At 36.1% G+C, this 23,111-nt stretch overlaps 1 protein-coding gene across 4 annotated transcripts in view; it reads right to left on the reverse strand.

Moving 5' to 3' along the window:
• Nucleotides 1-20,695, reverse strand: part of LOC120133753 (mediator of RNA polymerase II transcription subunit 13-like) — a 32,698-nt gene extending 12,003 nt beyond the window's left edge. Inside the window, exons 1-14 of one of the 4 annotated variants that reach the window (XM_039150274.1) lie at nucleotides 20,375-20,694; nucleotides 19,790-19,863; nucleotides 19,524-19,663; nucleotides 19,321-19,407; nucleotides 19,015-19,102; nucleotides 18,615-18,695; nucleotides 10,137-10,214; nucleotides 9,954-10,033; nucleotides 9,636-9,714; nucleotides 9,195-9,506; nucleotides 8,865-8,924; nucleotides 7,608-7,833; nucleotides 6,988-7,036; nucleotides 6,767-6,906 (exon numbers count right to left, since the gene is read on the reverse strand). In XM_039150274.1, coding sequence (XP_039006205.1) covers nucleotides 6,767-6,906; nucleotides 6,988-7,036; nucleotides 7,608-7,833; nucleotides 8,865-8,924; nucleotides 9,195-9,506; nucleotides 9,636-9,714; nucleotides 9,954-10,033; nucleotides 10,137-10,214; nucleotides 18,615-18,695; nucleotides 19,015-19,102; nucleotides 19,321-19,407; nucleotides 19,524-19,663; nucleotides 19,790-19,863; nucleotides 20,375-20,398 — 1,518 coding nt within the window. In that variant the 5' untranslated portion in view covers nucleotides 20,399-20,694. Of the gene's footprint in view, nucleotides 1-6,766; nucleotides 7,037-7,607; nucleotides 7,834-8,864; nucleotides 8,925-9,194; nucleotides 9,507-9,635; nucleotides 9,715-9,953; nucleotides 10,034-10,136; nucleotides 10,215-18,614; nucleotides 18,696-19,014; nucleotides 19,103-19,320; nucleotides 19,408-19,523; nucleotides 19,664-19,789; nucleotides 19,864-20,374 lie in introns of all 4 variants that reach the window. The other 3 variants (XM_039150275.1, XM_039150272.1, XM_039150273.1) reach the window with 3 other exon arrangements.
• Between the last annotated feature and the right edge of the window lie 2,416 nt (nucleotides 20,696-23,111).

Raw genomic sequence — 23,111 nt, forward strand, 5'->3', positions numbered from 1 at the left:
GATAGAGAGAGGCAGTTTTTGAGGAGTTAAAGGCCCTGAAGAAGAATGACACGTGGGATCTAACTCCTTTACCTGAGGGGAAACGATCTGTAGGCAGCAAGTGGGTGTTCACCATCAAATACCATGCAGATGGCTCGGTCGAGAGATACAAGGCAAGACTCGTAGCACGAGGCTTCACTCAGACATACGGCCTTGACTACGAGGAGACCTTCGCACCTGTGGCCAAACTAAACACCGTACGTGTCCTACTCTCACTAGCCGCCAATCTGGATTGGACTCTCAGACAGTTTGATGTGAAGAATGCGTTCCTAAACGGTGAGCTAGAAGAAGAGGTGTTTATGGAAGTTCCTCCAGGCTTTGATGAATTGAAGAAGGATGGCAGGGTCTGCAAGCTAAAGAAATCCATTTATGGATTGAAACAATCTCCGAGAGCCTGGTTCAAGAGATTCACGAGAGCTGTGAAACAACATGGTTACACTCAGGCCCAGTCTGATTATACTATGTTCTACAAACACAATAATGGTAAAATTGCTATTTTAATTGTGTATGTAGATGACATTGTTATGACAGGAGATGACACAGTAGAGTTGGAGTCGTTGAAGAACTTCTTATCCAACCAGTTTGAAGTCAAGGATCTAGGACAACTCAAATATTTCCTTGGAATGGAGGTGGCTAGATCCTCCAAAGGTATAATTATCTCGCAAAGGAAATATGTCCTCGATATCTTGAAAGAGACCGGATTACTCGGATGTAAACCAGTGTCGACTCCTATTGATCCGAATCAAAAACTCGAAAAAGAAGATGGTGCTGAGCCTGTGGACAAGAATCGGTATCAGAAGCTGGTGGGGAAACTGATTTATTTGGCTCATACGAGACCATATATTGCATTTGTTGTGAGCTTGGTTAGTCATTTTATGCATTGTCCCTCAGAAAAACACTCCAAGGCTGTTTACCGGATTCTTCATTACTTGAAAGGGAGTCCTGGTAAAGGAATCATGTTTTCGAAGAATGGAAGTCGAAGAGTGGAGATCTTCACTGATGCTGATTGGGGCGGAAGTTCTACAGACAGAAGATATACTACCGGTTATTGCTCCTTTGTCTGGGGCAACTTAGTTACTTGGAGGAGCAAGAAGCAACCAGTTGTCTCTAGAAGCAGTGTGGAGGCCGAGTTCAGAGCCATGGCGCAAGGAGTATGTGAGTTGTTATGGCTTTGGAGGATCTTGGAGGAGCTGAAGGTTGAAGGAGATAAACCGATGAAGTTGTATTGCGACAACAAATCGGCAATCAGTATTGCTCAGAATCCTGTACAGCATGACAAGACCAAACATGTCGAAATAGATCGACATTTCATCAAGGAGAGGCTGGAAAATGGCGATATCTGCATACCGTTTGTTCCATCATCAGAGCAGCTCGCCGATGTTCTCACCAAGGGACTGTTTACTACGATGTTCGAAGGATTTCTGTCCAAGCTGGGAATGATCGATATCTATTCTCCAGCTTGAGGGGGGGTGTCGAGAATATCTAAATTAAATATTAGATAGGATCAGTTTTAATTAGATAGAATCAGTTTTTATTCTATTAGTTATTAGATATGATCATTTTTAATTAGATAGAATCAGTCTTTTATTCTATTAGTTATTAGATAGGATCATTTTTAATTAGATAGAATCATTTTTATTATGTTGCTAATTTTATGCATCTTTTTATGTAAAGTTGTTACATTGTAAACTCTATTTAAGTCAGCCATATTCAGCAGAAATAAACACGATTTATTCGGAACAAGTTTTTTCTGTCTTTACAATTGTATTTTTTTTTTATAGGAATAGAAGGCCTCATTAAAAACCTCCCTCATAGTTGTCTCTATTAAGGAGACAAGTAGCGGAAGGAGGAAAATAGTGTCTTAGTATATTAATAACCAACAATTACATAAGAACCAAACATTACAAATAATTGCCAAATCAAAGAAACAACCAAAGAAACCAAGGCACAGCTACTAACAATATCCTCCACAGTCACTAACCAATTCCTGACTTAGCTAGACAATCAGCTTCCACATTCATACCTCTGCTGATATGCTTAATAATAACATTATAACGCACCACTGACTTCTGAATTTTTGAAATAAAATCAACAAGGTGAACCGGGCAAAGATCCGGGCTGTTGATCCACTTAACTGCAAGAAGCGAGTCACTCTCTAAAATAAGATTTCCTTTGTCCCTCCAAACTGAATCAAAAAACACATCTACCCCGGTTTTGATTGCATAAATCTCTGCAAGAATAGGAGAACAAGGTCCTAAGGCTGTAGAGAAGGAAACCAATTTGTTATTACCAGCATCTTTAAGAACTCCACCAATACCACTCTTTTTCCAGTCAAAGTTGACAGCCCCATCAACATTCATCTTAAAGTAACCGGAAGGAGGGGGACACCATTTTAATCTTGACAGTCGAAAGTTAGAAGGGGATTTATTCATATCCGCCAAAGTAAGATCACCCACAAGGCTATCCATATGAATAGACAAATCCTTATTTTTTGCTAAAAACCATGATGCCACCCTATACCTCACCAAAAATAACAGATTTTCTTTGTCCATCTTGCCTTTCTCAAATACAATCTGGTTCCGGCACAGCCAAACAGACCACAAAATAGCTCCTGGAATAAATCTCCAAATACCCGAGTAAGGTCTAAGTTGCAACCATGAAAGCAAGAAGCCTTTCGGATTATTAGGGAGAACTGAAAAAACTCTCCACAGACGGAGTAGTTTTGCCCAAATCTGTCAAACCTGGACGCTGGAAAAAAATAAGTGACTGACTGATTCCGATCCCTCACCACAGAACACACAAAGCGGGTTTTCTATATCTTTAACTCCTCTTCTCAATAAAGCAGCTTTGACAGCCAACTTCTGATGAATAACTTGCCATAGGAAAATCTCTACCTTTGGTGGAACTAAACCCTTCCACACAATCTCAAACCAAGAATTGTCAGATTCTGCTAAACTTGAAAATAGTCTTGAGCACGAATTAACCGAGAACTCACCATCCCCACTACCTTTCCACGCAACACGGTCTTCACCCTGCAGTAGAGGGCGAAAATTATCCAGCAAAACCATCAGTTCCATCCAATGTTCAAACTCACTATCCATTAAATTCCTCCTAAGTTGAAAATCCCATACCCACTCCCCATTCAATATACACCCAAAATCAGCCACAACACCTTCCTTATTAACAGACAGAGCAAAGATCCTAGGAAACAAAGTCTTCAAAGAAACATTAGAAATCCAAGAATCATGCCAAAATCTGATAGACTCTCCTTTACCCACCTGAAGCACGAGATTATTTCGAAGGCATAAACCAAAAGAGTCATTAGACCAATAGTTATTTAAAACACCTTTCCAAATCCAAGACACATTAGAGGGCAGTTTATCATCTAACACAATAGAGCTCGATCCCGCATTATACTTAGAACAAATCAAAGTCTTCCACCAAGAGTCCTTCTCTGTACCAAATTTCCAAACCCACTTGCCCAATAAAGCTCTATTCCGTAACTTTAGATCCGAAATTCCCAATCCCCCCAACTCTTTATTTTTACAGACAGTATTCCAGTTAACCCAATGGAGCCTTTTCTTCACAGCCGATGAACCCCACAAGAAATTGGCCATAATAGATTCCAATTTCTTCCTCACAACCACTGGCATTTTGAAAAGTGACATATAGTAATTAGGGAGAGCATTCAAGACTGATTTTATCAAGACTGTCTTTCCTGCTATTGATAAAGAAGACAGTTTCCAGCCTGTCAATTTCTGGTAGAACTTATTAACAATCGGATCCCATAGTTGAATAGAATTCCTCTTAGCACCCAAAGGTAACCCCAAGTATTCTGCCGGAAAAGAACCTCTTAAACAACCAATAGAATCTGCCCATTCCCCAACAATGTTATCTTGTAAATTGAGACCAAAAATTCTGCTTTTCAACAAATTCTGCTGCAGCCCTGTACACATCTCAAAAACAACCAAAACCCTCTTCAAATTTGCCAATTGACCCTTAGAAGCTTTACAAAAAATAATCAAGTCATCCGCAAATTGTAAATGGGACAGCATCGACGAAGAATTATCAGAACCTAAACTAAAGCCCTCAAACAGCCCCAATGCTACTGCTTTAGACAATAGTAAATTCAGAAATTCACCCACTATATTAAACAGAAGCGTGGATAGAGAACACCCTTGTCTCAGCCCCTAGATATTTTAAAACTTTCAGTTGGGGAGCCATTGACAAGAATTGAAATAGAAGTTGAACTTAAGCAATTATGGATCCACGACCTCCATCTTCTGCTAAACCCCATACACTCCATAACTTTGATTAAAAAATTCCAATCAACAGTGTAGTAAGCCCTCTTGAAATCCACTTTGAAGACGAGACCTTCTCTTCCTTTCCTCCTCCAAAAATCGATTGCTTCATTAGCAATTAAGGAGCAGTCACAAATCTGCCTTCCCGGGATGAAAGCAAATTGAGATTGACCAATTAACCCTCCTATGCACAGCCTTAACCTTCTTGACAAAACTTTAGACAAGATTTTGTAAAGTCCCCCTACCAAACTGATTGGTCTGTAATCCTCAATGCATACTGGAATCTGCTTCTTCGGAATTAGAGTGATAAAGGAATGATTGACACCTTTCCCAAACTTCTTCCCTTTGTAGAAATCTTCAAAAAACTTAAGAATGTCTCCTTTCAAAACCGGCCAAAATTTCTTGAAAAATCCCATATTCAATCCGTCAGGACCCGGAGCTTTATTACTATCCGACGAATGTATTACCTCCCAAACTTCCTCCTCCGAAAAATTCATATCTAATTGAGCAACTTGACTCTCTGAAAGTTTAGAAAAATTCAAATCCATCTTCACAACTCCAACCGTCGGAATGGCATTGTAAGCATTCTTGAAAAAATCAAAAATAGCAGCTTTTATCCTTATCGGATCCTCAATCAAATTCCCACTCACATCCAAAGAATTAAGAGCATTCACCCTCCCTCTATTTGTAGCACATTGATGAAAATACCTTGAATTTCTATCTCCATCCATAATCCACTGCGCCCTTGATTTTTGAAACCAAACTAATTCTTCTTTTTTATACAATGACCATAATTAACTTTTTTCTTTTGCAACATCCACCATAGAAACGGAAGGAATCCTTTGTTGTAATTGAGCTTCTTGATTCGAAATTAGTCTCTCTTTGCTTTCAATCAAACTTTGTAATTGCAATCTGCTTCCATTAGACCAATTCATGATTTCTGTCTTAGAAACTCTAAGTAACTCCTCAATGTTCAGCCTCTTCCTACTCTTAGCTTCTGAAATTTTCTTTTCCACAGCTTCCTTAAAACCCTCCTCCTCCATAATGTAATTGAACAGTTTGAAGGGTTTCGGACCCCAATTAATCTTATTGGAATCCAATGCCACATCATTATGATCTGAAATTGACTTAGGTAATAGCATCTGAACAACATCCGGGAAAAGTCTTTACAATTGTATTGTTTCGGTAAAGATTTTTTAGTATGACTATTGGAATTTGATAAGACTACAAGAAAAAGATTAACATAAAAGAAGAATGATATTACAGGTAGAAAATATATTAAAAAAAAAGATTCAATATGGGTATCTTCAGATTAGTAAAAATGTATAGCTTTATTGATAATATGAAAATATATATAGTAATTAAATATAAATATTGAGTTTTGCATTTTATAGGAGACATGGGGATTGGAGTGAGAGATTTGGAGGAATTTTGATTAGCCACCTTTCCAGGTGGGCTTTCCGAGAGGGAAATTGAGACGCTCAAATGCAACTGGATTGTAATACACAATCCAAACAGACCCCAAAAATAAGTTTGGATGAGGAATTTTAAAATTTTGCAGAAATGTAAGATTAAGATATTTTAAAATGCATTTTAAATGCTAGTATTTGTATTTATTTTATTTGGATAAAAAAATTAAACTTATAGGAATTTCATGAGATAAAAATTATTACAAAAATAAAGATATTAAAATAATATATACATTATAGTTATCACTAGATTAGTAAATATATATCAATATTTTAACGAGGCCTTCAATTCTTATCAAAAATAATAATTATAATATATACATTAAAAAATATACAATATAGTTATCACTAGATTAGTAAATATACATCAATATTTTTTTGATAAAAATATGGAAGGCCTTGTTAAAAAACCCCTTCATAACCTTTAAACTACATCTGTAGCTTGACGGACATTGGAAGAAGGAAAAGAGTGCCTCAAATATGTATATTAGAGTTTAATAAAATGATATTTAGTAGGTTAAATTTTTTAGTGGGACCATGTGAACTAAATGAAAGAAGATTTTGATGAATTTTGAAAAACCATCTCTTCAGGTTGAACTTGAATAAAGAATTTGGGTTGTTCAACCAAATTCTTTATTTAAATTCAACCTGAAGAGATGGTTTTTCAAAATTCATCAAAATCTTCTTTCATTTAGTTCACATGGTCCCACTATAAAAAATTTAACCTACTAAATATCATATGATTAAACTCTAATATACACTTTTCATATTTTATATTATTAATATTGATATATATTTACAAATCTAGTGATAACCATGTTGTATATTTTTTTAATGTGTGTATATATATATTATTTTAATATCGTTATTTTTATAATAATGTTTAAGCCAAAATGGTACAAAGACCGAATAAAATGCAGCATTTATAACAGTATATATGAAATGCTAAGACAATACCTCCCCAAATGGAAGTACATCATTTTCGAAGAAGTCCCCAAAGTCTCCAAATTCAGAGAGAAGAGATTGGATATCCATGACAATTCCTCTGTCGTCGTCGTCCCAATCCCAGTTAGAACCAATTTGATCATTTCCAACACCTGCAATCACTGACCTGTTAACTTCCATGGAACCAATATTAGACTTATATGTGTCCCCAGTTGGAGCATTCGTAACTGTACCTGCTTGACCATAAGACTCTGTCATCCCAATTCGAGGACGCTTGGAACCCTACATAACAATTAACTTCAGTGAACGAACATAATTTTATGAATTTAAAAAGAATAAAAGTAACAAACATGTTATTGACTTTTAAATTCAAATAGTCAAAATGGCTTCACATTCAAAAGCCATGCACAAGTCACTGTTATTTCCTCGCTAAATGCTGAATATATGCAACAAAAGGCGCTGATTTCAGTCCCCTATACAATAAGTGAAAAAGATACCAAGATATTACAATTCAGGAGAAAATCTAAACCCCAATTTTTGGCCAACTCAGAAGAACATTGCAGTACTCTCCATCCAAATGGGTAACTTACCACGGAAAGTTGACTTTTCCCAATAAGGTGCATTTACGATTTGACAAATAAAAGATGAATACACAAGCAAAGTCTATACAGGTTTTTGCATTACTCTCTTTTACCAAGTTTACAGAAGAACATATTTGTTAGTTCACCTTCAGGTGGATATTTTATGACTGCATGCATGAAATTCTCCTATCCAGAATTGACACATGTATGGATTCATCAACAGGACGTAAAAATTAAGAAAAAAGTAACTAAAAAACATAGATGAAAGAGACCAGTTTGGCGTGATCAGTCTCCATCTGATCATTAGAAGATAAGCCTGACTGTCTACATGATGAATCTGCATCTGCCTCAAGGTCACGAGCTCCTGTGGTCACACTTTCACTGGAACTACTACTTATGCTGCTATTATTACTATTGCTGCTGCTGTTATAGCAATGCTGTGAGACTATTCCACTGAAATCAACCCAGGATTTTTCCAGGAAATCTATATTTCCATCACTGAAAAAATTAATAACAGGATAAGAGGGGCATAACAATTCAATGAACTAAACTAAATGATAAAAAAAGCTACAAATTACTTGCAACCAAGGTCAATCATGGTTCATATATTTTTAGTCAATGTGGATAATGATTCACCATATCACTAAAATGGTCGAGTCTGGATGTTTTGTGATGAATGCATTTGATATAGAGAGGTGCGATGTTGAGTGCTGGGTGGTGTTTGTAATAGCCGGCTGTCGTATGAAGTGTAATTCTGGAATAACAATTGAGGCACTCTTTTCCTCCTTCCAATGTCCGCTGCTGTATTTTTGTACAGCAATGGATATGAAGGGGGGTTTTTAACGAGGTCTCACTTCTTTATCAAAAAAAAAATACAGGGGTGCCTGCAAGTCCCTTTAGAGACCACAGGAAAAGAATGCAGCATTTATTGCGTTCATCTATTATATTGCAAGGAAAATGGAAAAGAACCAGAGAATATTTCTTCACCACAACCAAAATGATACGCATCCATAAAACAACTATGTGCAAAAAATGTTTTTCAATTGTGGTATGAAGTAATGAACGGGTAAGTCATTAATGTAAGGATAGCATATGTCATTTTCCTCCACTTAAATAGGTGAAATTTACAGTCCTGCCCGTCCAATGTTTATGTGAATATGCAGGTGCAGGCACCCTGATTGTGGTATTGCACGCAGAATAGGAATCTGTTGGTCATTTCCTATATTTGTTCAATCATGCTATCCTGTTTGTGGCTTACATTAATCATTCTCAAAATTGTTATTAAATTTGGCTAGAGCAGATGCAAAGGAGCTTTTATGAATCATTTATTTTCTTCATCTAGAACAGTCATGCCATGCATTTTTTTGGTAAAGCTTTTTCTTTTGATGTGAATTTATTAGTTCACAGTTCTTAAGCTTAAATACTTAAATGAGTACTGCAGGAAGGCAAAGCATGAAAGTTAACAAACAAATAAGATAAAAAGGGGGAGGAAGGGAAGAGAGATAAAAAGAGAGAGAGAGAGTACTAACCAATGCCTAAAAAAGGATGAACCAGCCAATGAAGGTCCTAACCAATTTTGTAACCAGAATCTGCAAGTTCACATATAAGCTTTTGCAAGTGTGTCACACAAATAAGTTTACAAAGAGTAAAAAGTAGTATGGTTTCATCAGTTCATCTTTACAAAGATGCTTAACCAAAAAAAAGACAGTATGAAATGTCTTAAACAGATTCTGCTTTAAATATCACAAAAAGCTAGATACCACCTGCTTGAGAAAGTTGGCCTTGCCAGTTCTCAAGCTAGATCATTGCACACAAATCAACACTGGCAGCAAATGGATTACCACAGAATTCGAACATACCTTCTCAAAGAGGATCTAGCAAAGGATATTTGCAAAACAGGGACAAGCACAGCCTCAGGTGGATAGATAAATGTTTTATCATGTACTGACAGGGGATCTGCTGATCCCTTCTGGTCTCCTCTTCCCATTGTATAAGCGTCAGTAGACTGGTGCTTGGGTAAATTCCTGATATGATCAGGACTTGGGTTCAGTGACTTATCACTTCTATATTTCGAGCATCCAAAACTAACTTTGACATAGCAGTTTTGGCCCCTCAGCTGGCAAGCAGAACTTTGAGAAGTATGATATGGTAGACTATTTTTTCCAGAGTTGCTGAAAAAGAAGAAATTTAACAGCAGAAGGAAAATATTAATCCAAGCACAATCATTATAGAGGGATTAGTTGCAAATAACCCAAGGAGGGTGCAGAAGTACAAATGAACATATTATAAATAATGTCCACCTGAAATAGACTTGCTTGATAAGATCGTTCGGACAACATCCTGTCAGCCTTCCACACATTCCATGTGGGGAGATTATCACTATAACCAAACATCAGAATGAACACAATCACAAACCTTCTCAATGCAGCAAAATTTGCATAACTGACCTTTTAAAATCAGGTTGAAATAATGAATAACCTAGTATTAAAAAAAGCAGGAAATTTAACTAACAAATCATACAAGATGACCTCTCTCTCACTCTTACACACACAAAAGCACTAGCAAACCTTTTCAAAGTCATTTTCGAAAACTACAATAGAGAAGGGTAATAAACGAACCAGGAAGCAGGTAACTGGTATTATTAGAAGAATGCTCCAACACTTTCTCAATATCACCAGTTGAAAGTGTCCGGATATGCCTGAAAATATAATTAAAATAGGTATCAGAGCATATTGGAGGGAAAATTATAAAACTACACAAATGCAAACTGCTAGAAACATAAGATGCCAGGCTTCACGAACTTTGAGGATATTATAGCATGTACAAAAATAGATTCTTCTGTAGCAGCAAAGATGAACTCAATTGTAGTCTGTGCTCTCCTGCAAAATAATAAAAGAAAATTGTTATTCCAATTTTTGCAGCTTTTCTTTTCATCTGCTTCTAACTTGTAGAATTCTGAAATAGAATACTTTCTTTTATTTTTATTCATCAACATTTTTTTTTTATAGAAGTTGGAGGTCTCATTAAAAACTCCCTTCGTATTCGTCCACATACTAAGAAGTATGTTAACGAACATAGGAAGGAAGAAAAGAGTACCTCATATTTCATTGAATAAAACGCCTCATTACATATGAAAACACGAAATACCCTCAAACGAGGATAAACACCATTACAAAAAACATAATCACCTAAAGCTCTCACCTTCTCGACCACAAAAATCAAGAGGCAATCACCCTATACCTAAGATAAACCTCCATCAATAGGAAAACAACCCAACATTTAATGACATAACATACAAAAAACATAATCACCTAAAGCTCTCACCTTCTCGACCACAAAAATCAAGAGGCAATCACCCTATACCTAAGATAAACCTCCATCAATAGGAAAACAACCCAACATTTAATGACATAACATACATAAAAACAAAACCTAAAATCATTAAACCAAAAACATCCGCCTCTGAAGGGAACTCCACAAAAATACCATGTATCAAAATCACCAAAAAAATCAGCTCGATAAATTATCTTTAATGAACCAAAACCACACTTCCTTCCCTTCAATCAATGTTTCCTTGCCACTTAATTCAGAACTCTTTTCTTTGTCTTGCATTTCTTCGCCACACGATTAGTTCTTAATTTCGCAGGGATAGGGGGCACCACTGGGATATCTGCCTTTAATTGAAGTGTGTCAGTAGATGAACCATGAGAAGTAATGAGACCCATCATAAGAGCATCTTCCGAGGCCCTGGGTAACACCATCAGAATGATCAACTGATTTATTAGCTAGATGCTCCACGATATTTAATTTTGAATGACCCACAGCCTCCATTGTGTGCAACCCCAATTTGTTACTCGATTTCTCATCACTTTTGACACTCTTTATGAGTGAAACCTTTTCTAAGTGGGGACCTTCAATTGCAACATCTTTGACGGGGCAATTTAAACATGGGGATGACACTGACGATCCTGACAGAGAATTCTCCAACGTTGCCCCGAGAAAACAATTCAGATCTGGAGAATCATTGACTTCCTCAGGGATCCAAGAGTTTGGTTTGAAAGAAGGCTCAACTTCATGCACCATGATTTCAAAAGAATTAGAATCGACCTTCAAACTTAATGACTCATCAATCCTCACTTTAGTCTCTGTGAGGATTTGAAGTTTTGCACGATCAAAAGAAGTAGGAAACTGAGAGCTTTCATCAATTGATACTAATTTGCCCCACCTAGCCGCAATGTTCTTGAAAGTACCCTAATTCCACGCGTGAAAAGGAATCCCTTCGCAAACTACCCATACTCGACGGCATTCTACCACTAGATTCTCCGACCAAACTTCAACTCTAGAAAACCACCCTGCAAGAGTCTCTGATTGTTCATTCTTAACCCTTCTCAACGTATCAGAATCCTCGAATATCATGAGAACTACATTCCCAGCAGCTCTCATTAACGAGAAACCGTTGAGTCCTTTGTCTTGCATTTGGCTAGCAAGATCACCGATTTTGGTATAGTTCTTGCACCACCCCATTAGGCAGTTATCCAAAACTTGAAGTTTAGCTTCGTCAACAACACCATTTACTGTATAGAGATTATTTCTTGTAACACCAAAAAGAATGTCTTGTGTTGTATTTAGAAAAAGAGACTCCAATTTTACTACCATCAATGCGAGCGCCATTCATCTTTGAGATCGCTCTCCAGGCTTCTCCAATTGTAGCAAAGCGAATGAAACCGAAAAGTGCCCCCTTTGAATTTCTTTTAGTTGGAATGAAGGCGTCAATAACCTGACCGTATGGGCAAAATAACGATCCAAACCGCTTCCAATGGATATTCTCTGGTAAATTATCAATGTATAACGTAAAGTAGCCAGTTCTAAACCCATTGTTGATTCTTGGATAATCTTTCTTCCTCCAGTAGTTAAAAACATGAGAATCTTGTGGAAGGATTTCCGCCTCAGAAATCTGCGCAATGGCCCCTTCCACACTCCTTGCTTCAACCAACGAATCATCCCTATTCTTGTTTGTCACCAACACCATCCTCTCATATTCTTCCGCTGCCACTGTACTACTCAGCTTCTTCCTCGCCTCCTCTGAATTATGCACAGTCTTTGTATGCTGCCCATCTCTCTGATTTTGATGCTCCACTTCACTCTCCTTCGACAGTATAAAATCCACCCGTTTCATCTTAATATCTAGTTTTTTCAAAAGATTTCATTCTCCTTTTCCTCTATCTCGGACTGACGACTATTCTTAGTCTGGCAAGCTGAGGTTTCAGCCCATTTCTCTGTTGCTTTATCGCGATTCTTAAACGTCATTTTGAATGCAGAGGCTTCCGATATCTATACAAGTACAGAGGTCCTATACTATGTAAAGTAATATCCTAGTTAATATATCCTACATTAAATACAATATATATTAATCCTAAAATTTAGTCTACAAATCTGTAACGCTTCCCCCAAGTTGGAACATAGATATTAATTGTGCCCAAATTGTTACATAGATAATTTTTTTTATAGGAATTGAAGGCCTCATTAAAAAACCCCTTCTTGATTGTAGGAGCTTGTAGAGAAGCTCCACAATCAGCGGAAGAGGGAAAAGAGTGCCTTAAAATTTTATTAACCATAATAAATTACATAAAATACAGCCAAGGGACTTTCCCAAAAAAACCAAAAACGAAAAACTACCCAAACAACCGAAACAGCCCTGAACAATTCTACAACGACCACTACTGTGTCTGGCCTGTATCCGATCTAGCACCACTACTAAAGACTTACACCCTAAACTCGGCTAGGAAACCAACACAAAACATTCCCACAATAGGCTTGAAGCAATCAACCAATCCCCTCCTTAGCTAACTTGTCATCTTCCACATTGCAACTCCTAGGAATCAATCTCAGAACAATATCCTTAGCCGAAATAGATGCCCCAATTTCCTCCACCATAGAGCTGAAAAAAGCTGGTGTAGAGTTCTGTTTAGAAATCCAATCCACTGTTGTTTTACAGTCATTTCTATAATTAATCTCCCCTTGTTAGCCCAGTTCGATGAGAAGAAAAACACAATCCCTTCCTTAATAGCTTTCAACTCTACTAAAATAGGAGTTCCAGGCCCTACCGCTATTAAGAAAGTGGCTAAGGTATTAGGGGTAGAATCTTTCAAAATACCACCTATACCACCTTGCAACCTATCCCCTCTTACCGCCCCATCAATGTTTAGTTTGAACATATCTATAGGCGGTGGAGTCCAACAAATAGCCTTCTCATGGACATGATAATACTGAAACTTATCTGCAAGCGTAGGATCCCCAGCTAAAATGTCAGAGTTTATACGAACCAAAGGGTATTTAGCTAGAAACCATTTAGCCAATCTAAATCTGGCGAAGAAGAACAAAGATGAAGTGCCGACCTTCCAATTTTCGAAAACCACCAAATTCCTAACCTTCCATATTGACCATAAAACAACCCCCGGGATGAACTTCCAAATACAAGAATTCTTCCTTAGAAACGACCAAGAGCACAGAATTGAAAAGGGGTCTTAAGGTAGAGCAGTAGAAATTTTCCATAACCTAAGGAATTTGGTCCATAACTCCCCTGCAACCACACAAGAGAAGAAAAGATGCTCAACAGATTCTTCATGCAATTGACACAGTGGACAAAGACCGTCTTCCAAAGGAATACCTCTCTTCTTCAACTCCTCTCTAACTGCCACTTTACCATGACAAAGTTGCCATAGAAACGTTTCCACTCTAGGAGGAGCCAAACCAGCCCAAACCCACTTATTCCACTCGAACGAACCTTCTGATCTGCTATATAAAGACATCTTACATGACTTGACCGAAAACAGGCCATCACCTTTCCCCGATCACCCAAGAAAATCATCCACTGAATCCGACAAAGATACATTTTCAATCAAGGACATTAATGCAATCCACTGATCCAGTTCCCAGTCAAGTAAATACCTTCTTAACTGGATGTTCCACACCCAAACATTCTACACAAAACCACCAAACTCAGCTACTGTCCCCCACTTATTAACCGATAAAGCAAAAATTCTTGGAAATTATGATTTTAAGGTTGAGTCGTTGATCCATACATCATACCAAAAAACGATCGATCTGCCATTACCAATATGAATCTTTGAATTAGCTCTCAAACATTCCCCAACCTCATCATTTTTGACATAATTGTTAAGAATTGCTCTCCAAATCCAAGAATCGTGTGGAGAAATAGCCTTCTTTATTGAAAGAGACAAGTTGCTAACGTTGCTCTTGCAGCAAATCATCTTTTTCCACTGACTATTTTTATCATTTGCAAATTTCCATACCCATTTCCCAAGCAAAACTCTATTGAGAGGTAAAATATCGGCAATCTGGACAACACAGACTTAACCAGCACTAACCTTCCAGCCATCGACAGAGAATTAGCTTTCCAGCCTGCTAGTCTATTGTAAAAATTCTGAACAACCGGTTCCCACATACCCTCTGAATTCTTCTTTGAACCAAGCGGCAAACCAAGATAAGTCATTGGAAAAGATCCCACTCCACATCCCGCCATCTTAGCCCATTCAATTAAGCTGACCTCTTCCACATTAATGCCATACAAAATACTCTTAGACAGATTTAAGTGCAGCCCTGACATCACACTGAAAACCCTCAAAAATCTCCTAATATTAAGGATATGAGTAGGAAAGTCTTTGCAGAATAATATGAGATCATCTGCAAACTGAACGTGAGTCAGATGGAAAGAATTATCGCACCTGCCAATACTGAACCCTTCAAAAAGACCCAGATCAACAGCCTTGTTCAGCATTAAATTTAAAAGTTCCCCAACTATATTAAACAATAGAGGGGACAAACTGCAGCCCTGCCTCAAACCTTTAGAAATCTGAAATTCCTCAGTTGGAGACCCATTCACTAATACCGAGATTGAGGCTGTAGAGACACAACACTCCATCCATGAAATCCATTTTTCACCAAAAACCATAGCCTTTAGTAGTTTGAAAAGAATCGGCCATTCAACAGAATCATAGGCCCTACGGAAATCAACTTTGAAAACAACTCCATATCGCCCTTGTTTCCTCCAATAATCAATGCCTTCATTAGCCAAAAGAGCACAATCAAGCAACTGCCTACCCGAAATAAAGGCAACCTGCGAGGGGCTAATTATATCTTTAATAATAGCAACAAGCCGTTTCGACAGCACCTTAGAAATGATTTTGTATAAGCTACCGACAAGGCTTATAGGTCTGAAATCTTCAACTTCCTCAGAATTGAGTTTCTTTGGGATTAACGTAATAAAGGAATGATTAACCCCGTGTTCCCATTTCCTTCCACTATGGAAATCACAAACAAATTTCATAATATTATCCTTCAAGATATTCCAAATTTTTTTAAAGAAACCCATAGTATAACCATTCGGGCCGGGTGCCTTGGCGTTATCCGAGTAAAAAATAGCTTCCCACACTTCTTGTTCTGAGAATTCAACCTCAAGACCCTCTTTTTGCTCGATAGACAATTTAGAAAAATTCAGGTTAATATCTTCCACCTCTAAAGTTGACTTTGCATTGTAATTGACTTTGAAAAATCCTTAATAGCAGCTCTAATCTGATTCGGATCAGCAACTAAAACACCATCCACTTTCAAGGCCGATATTGCGTTAACTCTATTTCTATTAGTAGCACATAAATGGAAGAACCTCGTATTCCTATCCCCATCCTTAATCCACTTCGTTCTAGACTTCTGCAGCCAAATACTCTCCTCCTTCCTATGCAATATCCACATATCAGACCTCATCAACAGAAGCTGATCCCTATCTCGTAGAGTAAATCCCCCACCTTGAGACTTCAATTCTAAAGCATTGATCCTGGCTTCCAAGGCTAAAATTTGATCGGAAATCCCCAAACGATTTTTGTTGGACCACTGTTTAATCACTTGTTTAGTACCTTGCAGAATGCTAAACAGACCCCTACGACCATTGGACATGTTAATAGAATTTTGGACCACCCCAGCAAAACCTTCTTCCTCTAGAAGGTAGTTAAAAAACCGAAAGGGTTTAGGGCCCTAGTTTTTAAAATATTCTTATAGAAGCACTGGATTATGATCCGATAAAGACTTTGGTAGCATTTTTTGGACAACTTTTGGAAAACAATGCAGTAAGCTACCACTTAATAAAAACCGATCTAGCCTTATCCAAGTGGCACCTTCCCTATTATTGCACCAAGTAAACTTCCCACCCACTAACGGAAGGTCCATGAGATTCAGACTTTGAACAAAGTTCGAAAAAAGATCAATTGAATTCCAATTCTGAGCCAATCCAATCTTCTCCTCAGGATCAAGATATGCATTGAAATCCCCCCTAAGCATACAGGCAGGCTTAGACCTTGCACAAAATCCATCAATCCTCTGAAAAAATCCTCCTTATCAGCCTCTACAGACGGACCATACACATTAATAATAACACAGTCACAATTAACCACCTTGAACTTCCCTGAGACAGCAATAAATCTACTGGTCTTATATTCACTGGTAACTTCAAATAGATCTTCATTCCACAAACAAATTAAACCACCAGCAGACCCATCAGCTAATTGGAAACTTCTACCTTTCAGAAATTTGCCCCCCAACTTCCTCCATAAGCCGATTTTACAGAAACTCAGCTTAGTTTCCTGTAACATCAAAAAGACCGGTTTGACATTGCTAACAAGTCTAGCCACAACTCAATTTTTTTCCTTTTTCCCAAGACCCCTAACATTCCAAGAAATCAAATTAAAAAGAGACATACCAAAAGAATGACTAAAACCCCTTCTCAGCTCACTAGCTACTCTCACAAACTCCTAGAAGACCTTTCAACTCCAATTTCAAAATCTCCTCTTCAAGTAAATGTTACCCCCCTAAAAAAGAAATCCCCAACATATCACAAACTTCCCTAGTAGGAACCGCCTCCTCCCTCGCTTTAACAAAGTCGAGTGAGGACTCAGACGAGGCACTGTCCTGAACCATATCATCTCTGTGTATACCTCTATCCCCTACTAAAAACTCTCTCATGGAAACAAAAAGAAACTTCACTCATCGAACAAACACTACCAGAACGACTAGGAGCAATCCTAAATTTCCTGTGATTCGCTTGACTTCTAGCACGAAAGGCTTTACCCCTATTGAGCCTATCTGCAGACTTAGAAACATCTGCAGTCTCCCTATGACTTTCCTGATCAGGCCCAGAGACCTCTCGCCTGCCCAAACAAACATCAAGCCCAAAAACTTGGTCATCACCATTCTGCCCCAAAGTGGCACCCCCCGTGCTCCACTCCTTTCAATAAAAATTCCTCCCACATTCTGCTGACTAGGAACAGCACCAACATCTGTCCCCTTAGCACGAAAATCAACCCCTAAAGTATTATTTAAAACTCCATTTCCATTCACACACCCCTCGGATTCCTTTTGTGAAAAACATCTCCTAAATATTGTTGAATCTTTTCGTGAATGAAATAACAAGAAACTTTAATGTGTTTCATTCGTTCATGAAAAACTGGATTAGAAGCAATGTGAACCGCAACTTGATTATCACACCATAGCTTTGCAGGTACTGAAACCTTAATTCCTACTTCATTGAGGAGCTGATAAACCCATATTATTTCACACACAGACTTGTCCATAGCTCAATATCCACCTTTTGCACTACATCATGAGATCACAATATGTTTCTTACTCTTCCATGAAATCAAGTTTCCTCCAACAAACATACAATATCCTAAAGCAGATCCCCTATCTTCCTTATAAAAGACATTTGATCCTAGTATGATCATGATTTCCATATAGAATTCCACATCCATAAGCACTTTTTCAAAAAATATAATTTTTTTACTCATAAATGTTCTCTTCTGCCTAAACGATTATTTGCAGGGGAAATGCAAAAATTTGTAAGCAACAGGATTTGCATAACCCTACTTTATCGTTTTATTTCCATACGTCATCTATGTTTATTTGTTGTTCTTGTTTACTTTCGCTTACACTTTATTCGATTTATCTCTTTAAAGACTCTCTTTGTCTCTTGGTTTTTAAACAAGTGGCAGTTCGCTTCTTCCTCTAATTGGTGGGAATGACATTCCTAAGCATGGTAGTGCAAAAGCCAAAACAACCACAAGAAAAGGATGCATTCTAAGTCATGGAAGAGGAGGAGCAAACATCATAGGTCTCAAGTACAGCATATTAACAATAACTATGGTCTTTTGATCAGCACAATATCTACTTGTTTAAATTAAATTACCACCGATTGATAATAAATATTAACATACCTGATAGATTCTTCAACTTGTGGTGGATGATACCTTGAAAATACATCACCAAATCTCATGTAGGAGAATCCCAAAAGTGCCCTGTGAAATTTAAATGACATGATCAGGACTAGACCAGTCCATGGACTGGGCCAGGCAATTCACAGTTGACTATAAAATTTTCTTTCCCAAGGCTTAGCCTGATTCATCAGGCGGTCAGGTCAATAAGTCCGTTTGCAATTAAAAACATCAAAATATATATTATGTTATTAATTATTTACACATTTTCAGAATTAAATTAAAATAAAAAATTTATCAACTAAATACGAATTTGGGTCAGACCCAGGCCTCAAAATCACATCCAAGTCTCGGTTTGATGCGGACAGGTCTAGTAAAGACTTATCCAAGGGATAAAACAAACCTTTCAATGCGATTCCTTAAAGCGTGAGAAAGGGCAGTAGCAACCTCTTCTGAATCACCAGGAGCCAGCCAAAGTCCAGAAGCAACAACTTCAACAAAATACATAGATGAGTAAAATAAATAGTGCATTTATACTGTAAATACAGCAATAAGCAAAAGTTCCATGTGGATGACAAAAGGAAACTTAGTCCTAAAAGAGGAGTGCCACTCTAATCTACAAATTCCCTAATAGACAAGTATAATATACATATAACTAAAGAAAAGAAAAGAACAAAGTCAACAATAGAAACTTAGGGCTATGTGATACCTCTTAACCTGGACACTGCAGATTGTGCAGAGCCCACGACAGATGCATGACGTCCAGGGATGAAAAGCCATAGCTTAATTTTCTCATCTATATGCATCAAAAAAACTCCATTAGATATAAAAAAAAATAGTGTATCTTATATCTTTGTTTCAAAGTTAAACCACAGGAAAGTTCATCATCACAAAGCAAGATTGCACCCTAACCTGGATTATGCAGACCTTGAGATGGATCCCAGGGACCGACAAAGGAATTGGTCCATGCACTAAGAAATCCCTCCTTCTGTAGCTGCAGATGGGATGAGAGAACTAACAATGTAGCAGCATCTTTCTGCTTTACTTTTATTCTGTGCAACGTCAAGAGCAAATTATAAGTAACTGGTTGTTTACAAAGTAACTCTGATAATTTGCTTCTTAAAAGCTCCAAGAGATGCGTAGAAAGATAAGAGGAAATAGATGCCCTGGTTACTAACCTTTTATCGGGAAGAGAATTTAAATCAGATTCAACGGGAAGAAAGTGGAACCATGACACTTGACTGAGACCTCCCTGTAAAAGGAGCCCATGTTCAATGTTAAAGAAATGATTTGATCTTCTGGGTATTAAATTCAGAATCTTTGTTAAATACAAAATCTGAACCAACATCATAAAAATGCTTTAAAAATGGAGCACATGTGAAGCATGATCAATCCGTGTTAAATGAAGTATGTAATCCTAATATTAGCGGGCCGGATGGGTTGACAATCCTTTAATATAACTTAAAGTTTCTTTATCACCTTCAAAATTTTGCACAGCATTTTTCAATGCAGATGGTAAAACAAATAAATTAAAACAAAATTTGAGAGGAAAAAAAATTAACTGCCAGTCCGCAAATAAGTTAGCTAGGATGCAATCCTTAACCAGTGCAAGGTCAGTCGAACTTCAAACTAGTTCAATCAGGAATTGTTCTCTAGTTCGCAAATGAATTGTTGAGTTAAACAGCAAAACAAAAACCCTAGTTCGATCAGGAGAAAATAAATTTAAAAAATAAATTAAAAGAGAAACGGAAGAAGCGACGTACGATTCTAAAAACATTCGTCCACATGACTTGATAATAACTGCAAGGAAGCTCTCTCTCGCTCTCTTATTCTTCTTCTTCAGTTTGACGGGAATTGAAATTGATTTCCTCCCAAATTACCTGCCATTTTTCAGATGAACACCGAGGGAATAAGGTTTCTAGGGTTCCGTTTTCGGGTGTCAACGCCAACTCGTCCTCAAACCCACAATTAATTCACAGTTTATATCACTTGTTATTTGAAACGCGGACACAATTAGAAACTCTATGGTTAGTATAGACCCAGAAACATGTAGATCCAGAATCGGGAAGGAAGAAAAATGATGTTCAAAAAGAAAATACTTTTAGGTGAAAAAATGCATGATGTATATATCAAATTGTATAATTTATTATTAAAAAAATTAGACTACTAAAATTTAAGAAATATATACATTACGATTATCATAAATTTGTAAATATATATATATATATAATTTAGAAAATTAAGTAAAAAAATGTAAATTTTAGATATTTTATTTTATAGGGAAATCAAGTATATAAAATGAAATAAGTTCAAATTAATTTTAATATATATATATATATATTTAGAATTAAATTTAACTCTTTCGCGAGATGTCCCATAATCACTAAATTATGATAGATTTTTTATTATTCTCACATTTTTCATGTTTCTTTTAAGGGTGAGCCAAAAAAATAAAAGATTTGTCTTTCTTAAATTGCATAATAGATTAAAAGAACAGATCGAGTCATCATCGACAAGTCAATATATGTAGCTAATCGATGAGAAAATACATCGTTTGAAGCATACACAAAGTACACACCCTTTAACGCTCACCTATTAGATATAATCTTCCAAGTAGGGAACTCAAGCATTTTAAAACTTTTATTGTCCATGCGATCAAATCCTTTATACAAAAACACTCAATACTATCAATATCACAGGTAGAGGAGGCACAAAACGAATTAGTATATGTATTTGAAGGACTCAAAAGAGGAAGTGGTAAGGAGTGATGTGTTCGAACAATTTGTGTGAAGGGACATGCATCAAAAGGAGGCCTAGTCGGAGGAATCATCAACTAATTCTTGATGCTAAACTGCGAGTGGAAGCTCCCCATTAAGTATGAATGTATTATATGTCACTAAGATGTAATGACGAGAATAACCCCTATCAAATTAAAATTAATTAATGCGTCTTTTTTACTAATAGAAATATTCTATGTTATAATGTTGATGTGGTATTTTACATGTGCATTATGACGTGATAAAGAAATTTAATTGATTTTTTAAATTGAGGATCTATTTATTTTTTAAACCAAAAATTAATAGAATATTTAAGTTTTAAATTATTATAAAATTTTAAAAAATATTATTAAAACATAAAAAATAAAAAATCCAAAAAGGTATTAAATTATAAATTATTAAAAAATACATAAAATTAAAAAAAATTAATACTTTAACCGAAAAAAACCTTCGAATGTATCTCGCCAGTTTGAGTCTATCGTTATTCCTTGACTAGTTTTAATGAAATCGATATTATATTAGAAAAACAATAACTTTTAAAATTATTCCTATAATTTTAAAATAACTCTATATAATTTACATCAAAATAGTATTTATGAATGTTGAAGTTCATAAAACATCTTTCTTTTATTGTTTATTTTATAATATGATTACCAATAAAAATAATAATATATTTTATAATTTATAATTTATCTTAATTATATTTTTATTAAATAAAAATAGCAACTCACACTCTCATGTCATCAAAGAAAAATATATAATTTTAAAGATAAATTTCCCACGGAACCCAAGGCCACATTGGCCACGAATTGAGGTAAAAGTAGAGCTATAATTGAGCTATAAATTTCTCATGTCATTAAAAAAAATATTATTGATTTTGTTATTATTTAAAAAATAAAATTAATAAAAATGTATTATAAATATTATTATTTTTATTGAATTTATTAATAAAATTGATAAAATGCTATCGATTTTATTTATTTTTTATTAATTTTATTATTAGACACTTTATCAAAAATATTAAAATATTAATCTAGCAAGAAGCATAACAACGAGACTACGACACAAAAAGCAGCATTCAATTAGGCCTCTGTCTGGACCGCTAAAATATTGGAAAATTAAACACAATCGATCTTGAAACTGGCACAACCTTTGTAATCCAAGTCGGTATGATTTCCTAATTCAGCAACGAAAGCTAATGACTGTACATGTAAAAAGAATGATACCAACCGGATTCAGCCCGATTCTTTACCATCACATGATAATGTATCTTTTTTCATAACAGCAGCGAAGAGATATGATTAAATGTTTAACGATTAAATGTTTAACGAGTTAAGCAGTTCGTGAGTTATTCGAATTTAATTTGATTAATACTCGATTCAGGTTTATTCAATCCAAACTCAAACTCGACTCGATGTATTAACGAGTTGAATCGAGTAAATTCTAATTCGATTCGATAAATCCGCAAACAGTTCGTTAATTTTCTATAACTTTTTAATAGTTACCTTAAAAAATTATTTTATTAAAAATGAAAGTCTAATTAATAATCACTAATTTGTTAATAGATAATAAGAAATATATTATAATTACTAATTAGTAGTTATTACTAATTTATAAATAAATAAATAAATAAAATGTAATTAATAATTTACTAAATTATACACATAATTAAAAACAAGGTAGCCATGATTGGTTTTCGGTTTTAGGAGCCTATATAGAAAAT

The sequence above is a fragment of the Hibiscus syriacus genome, unplaced genomic scaffold (genome assembly GCF_006381635.1).
Source record: "Hibiscus syriacus cultivar Baekdansim isolate YM2019G1 unplaced genomic scaffold, ASM638163v2 tig00110596_pilon, whole genome shotgun sequence".
Taxonomy (NCBI): Eukaryota; Viridiplantae; Streptophyta; class Magnoliopsida; order Malvales; family Malvaceae; genus Hibiscus; species Hibiscus syriacus.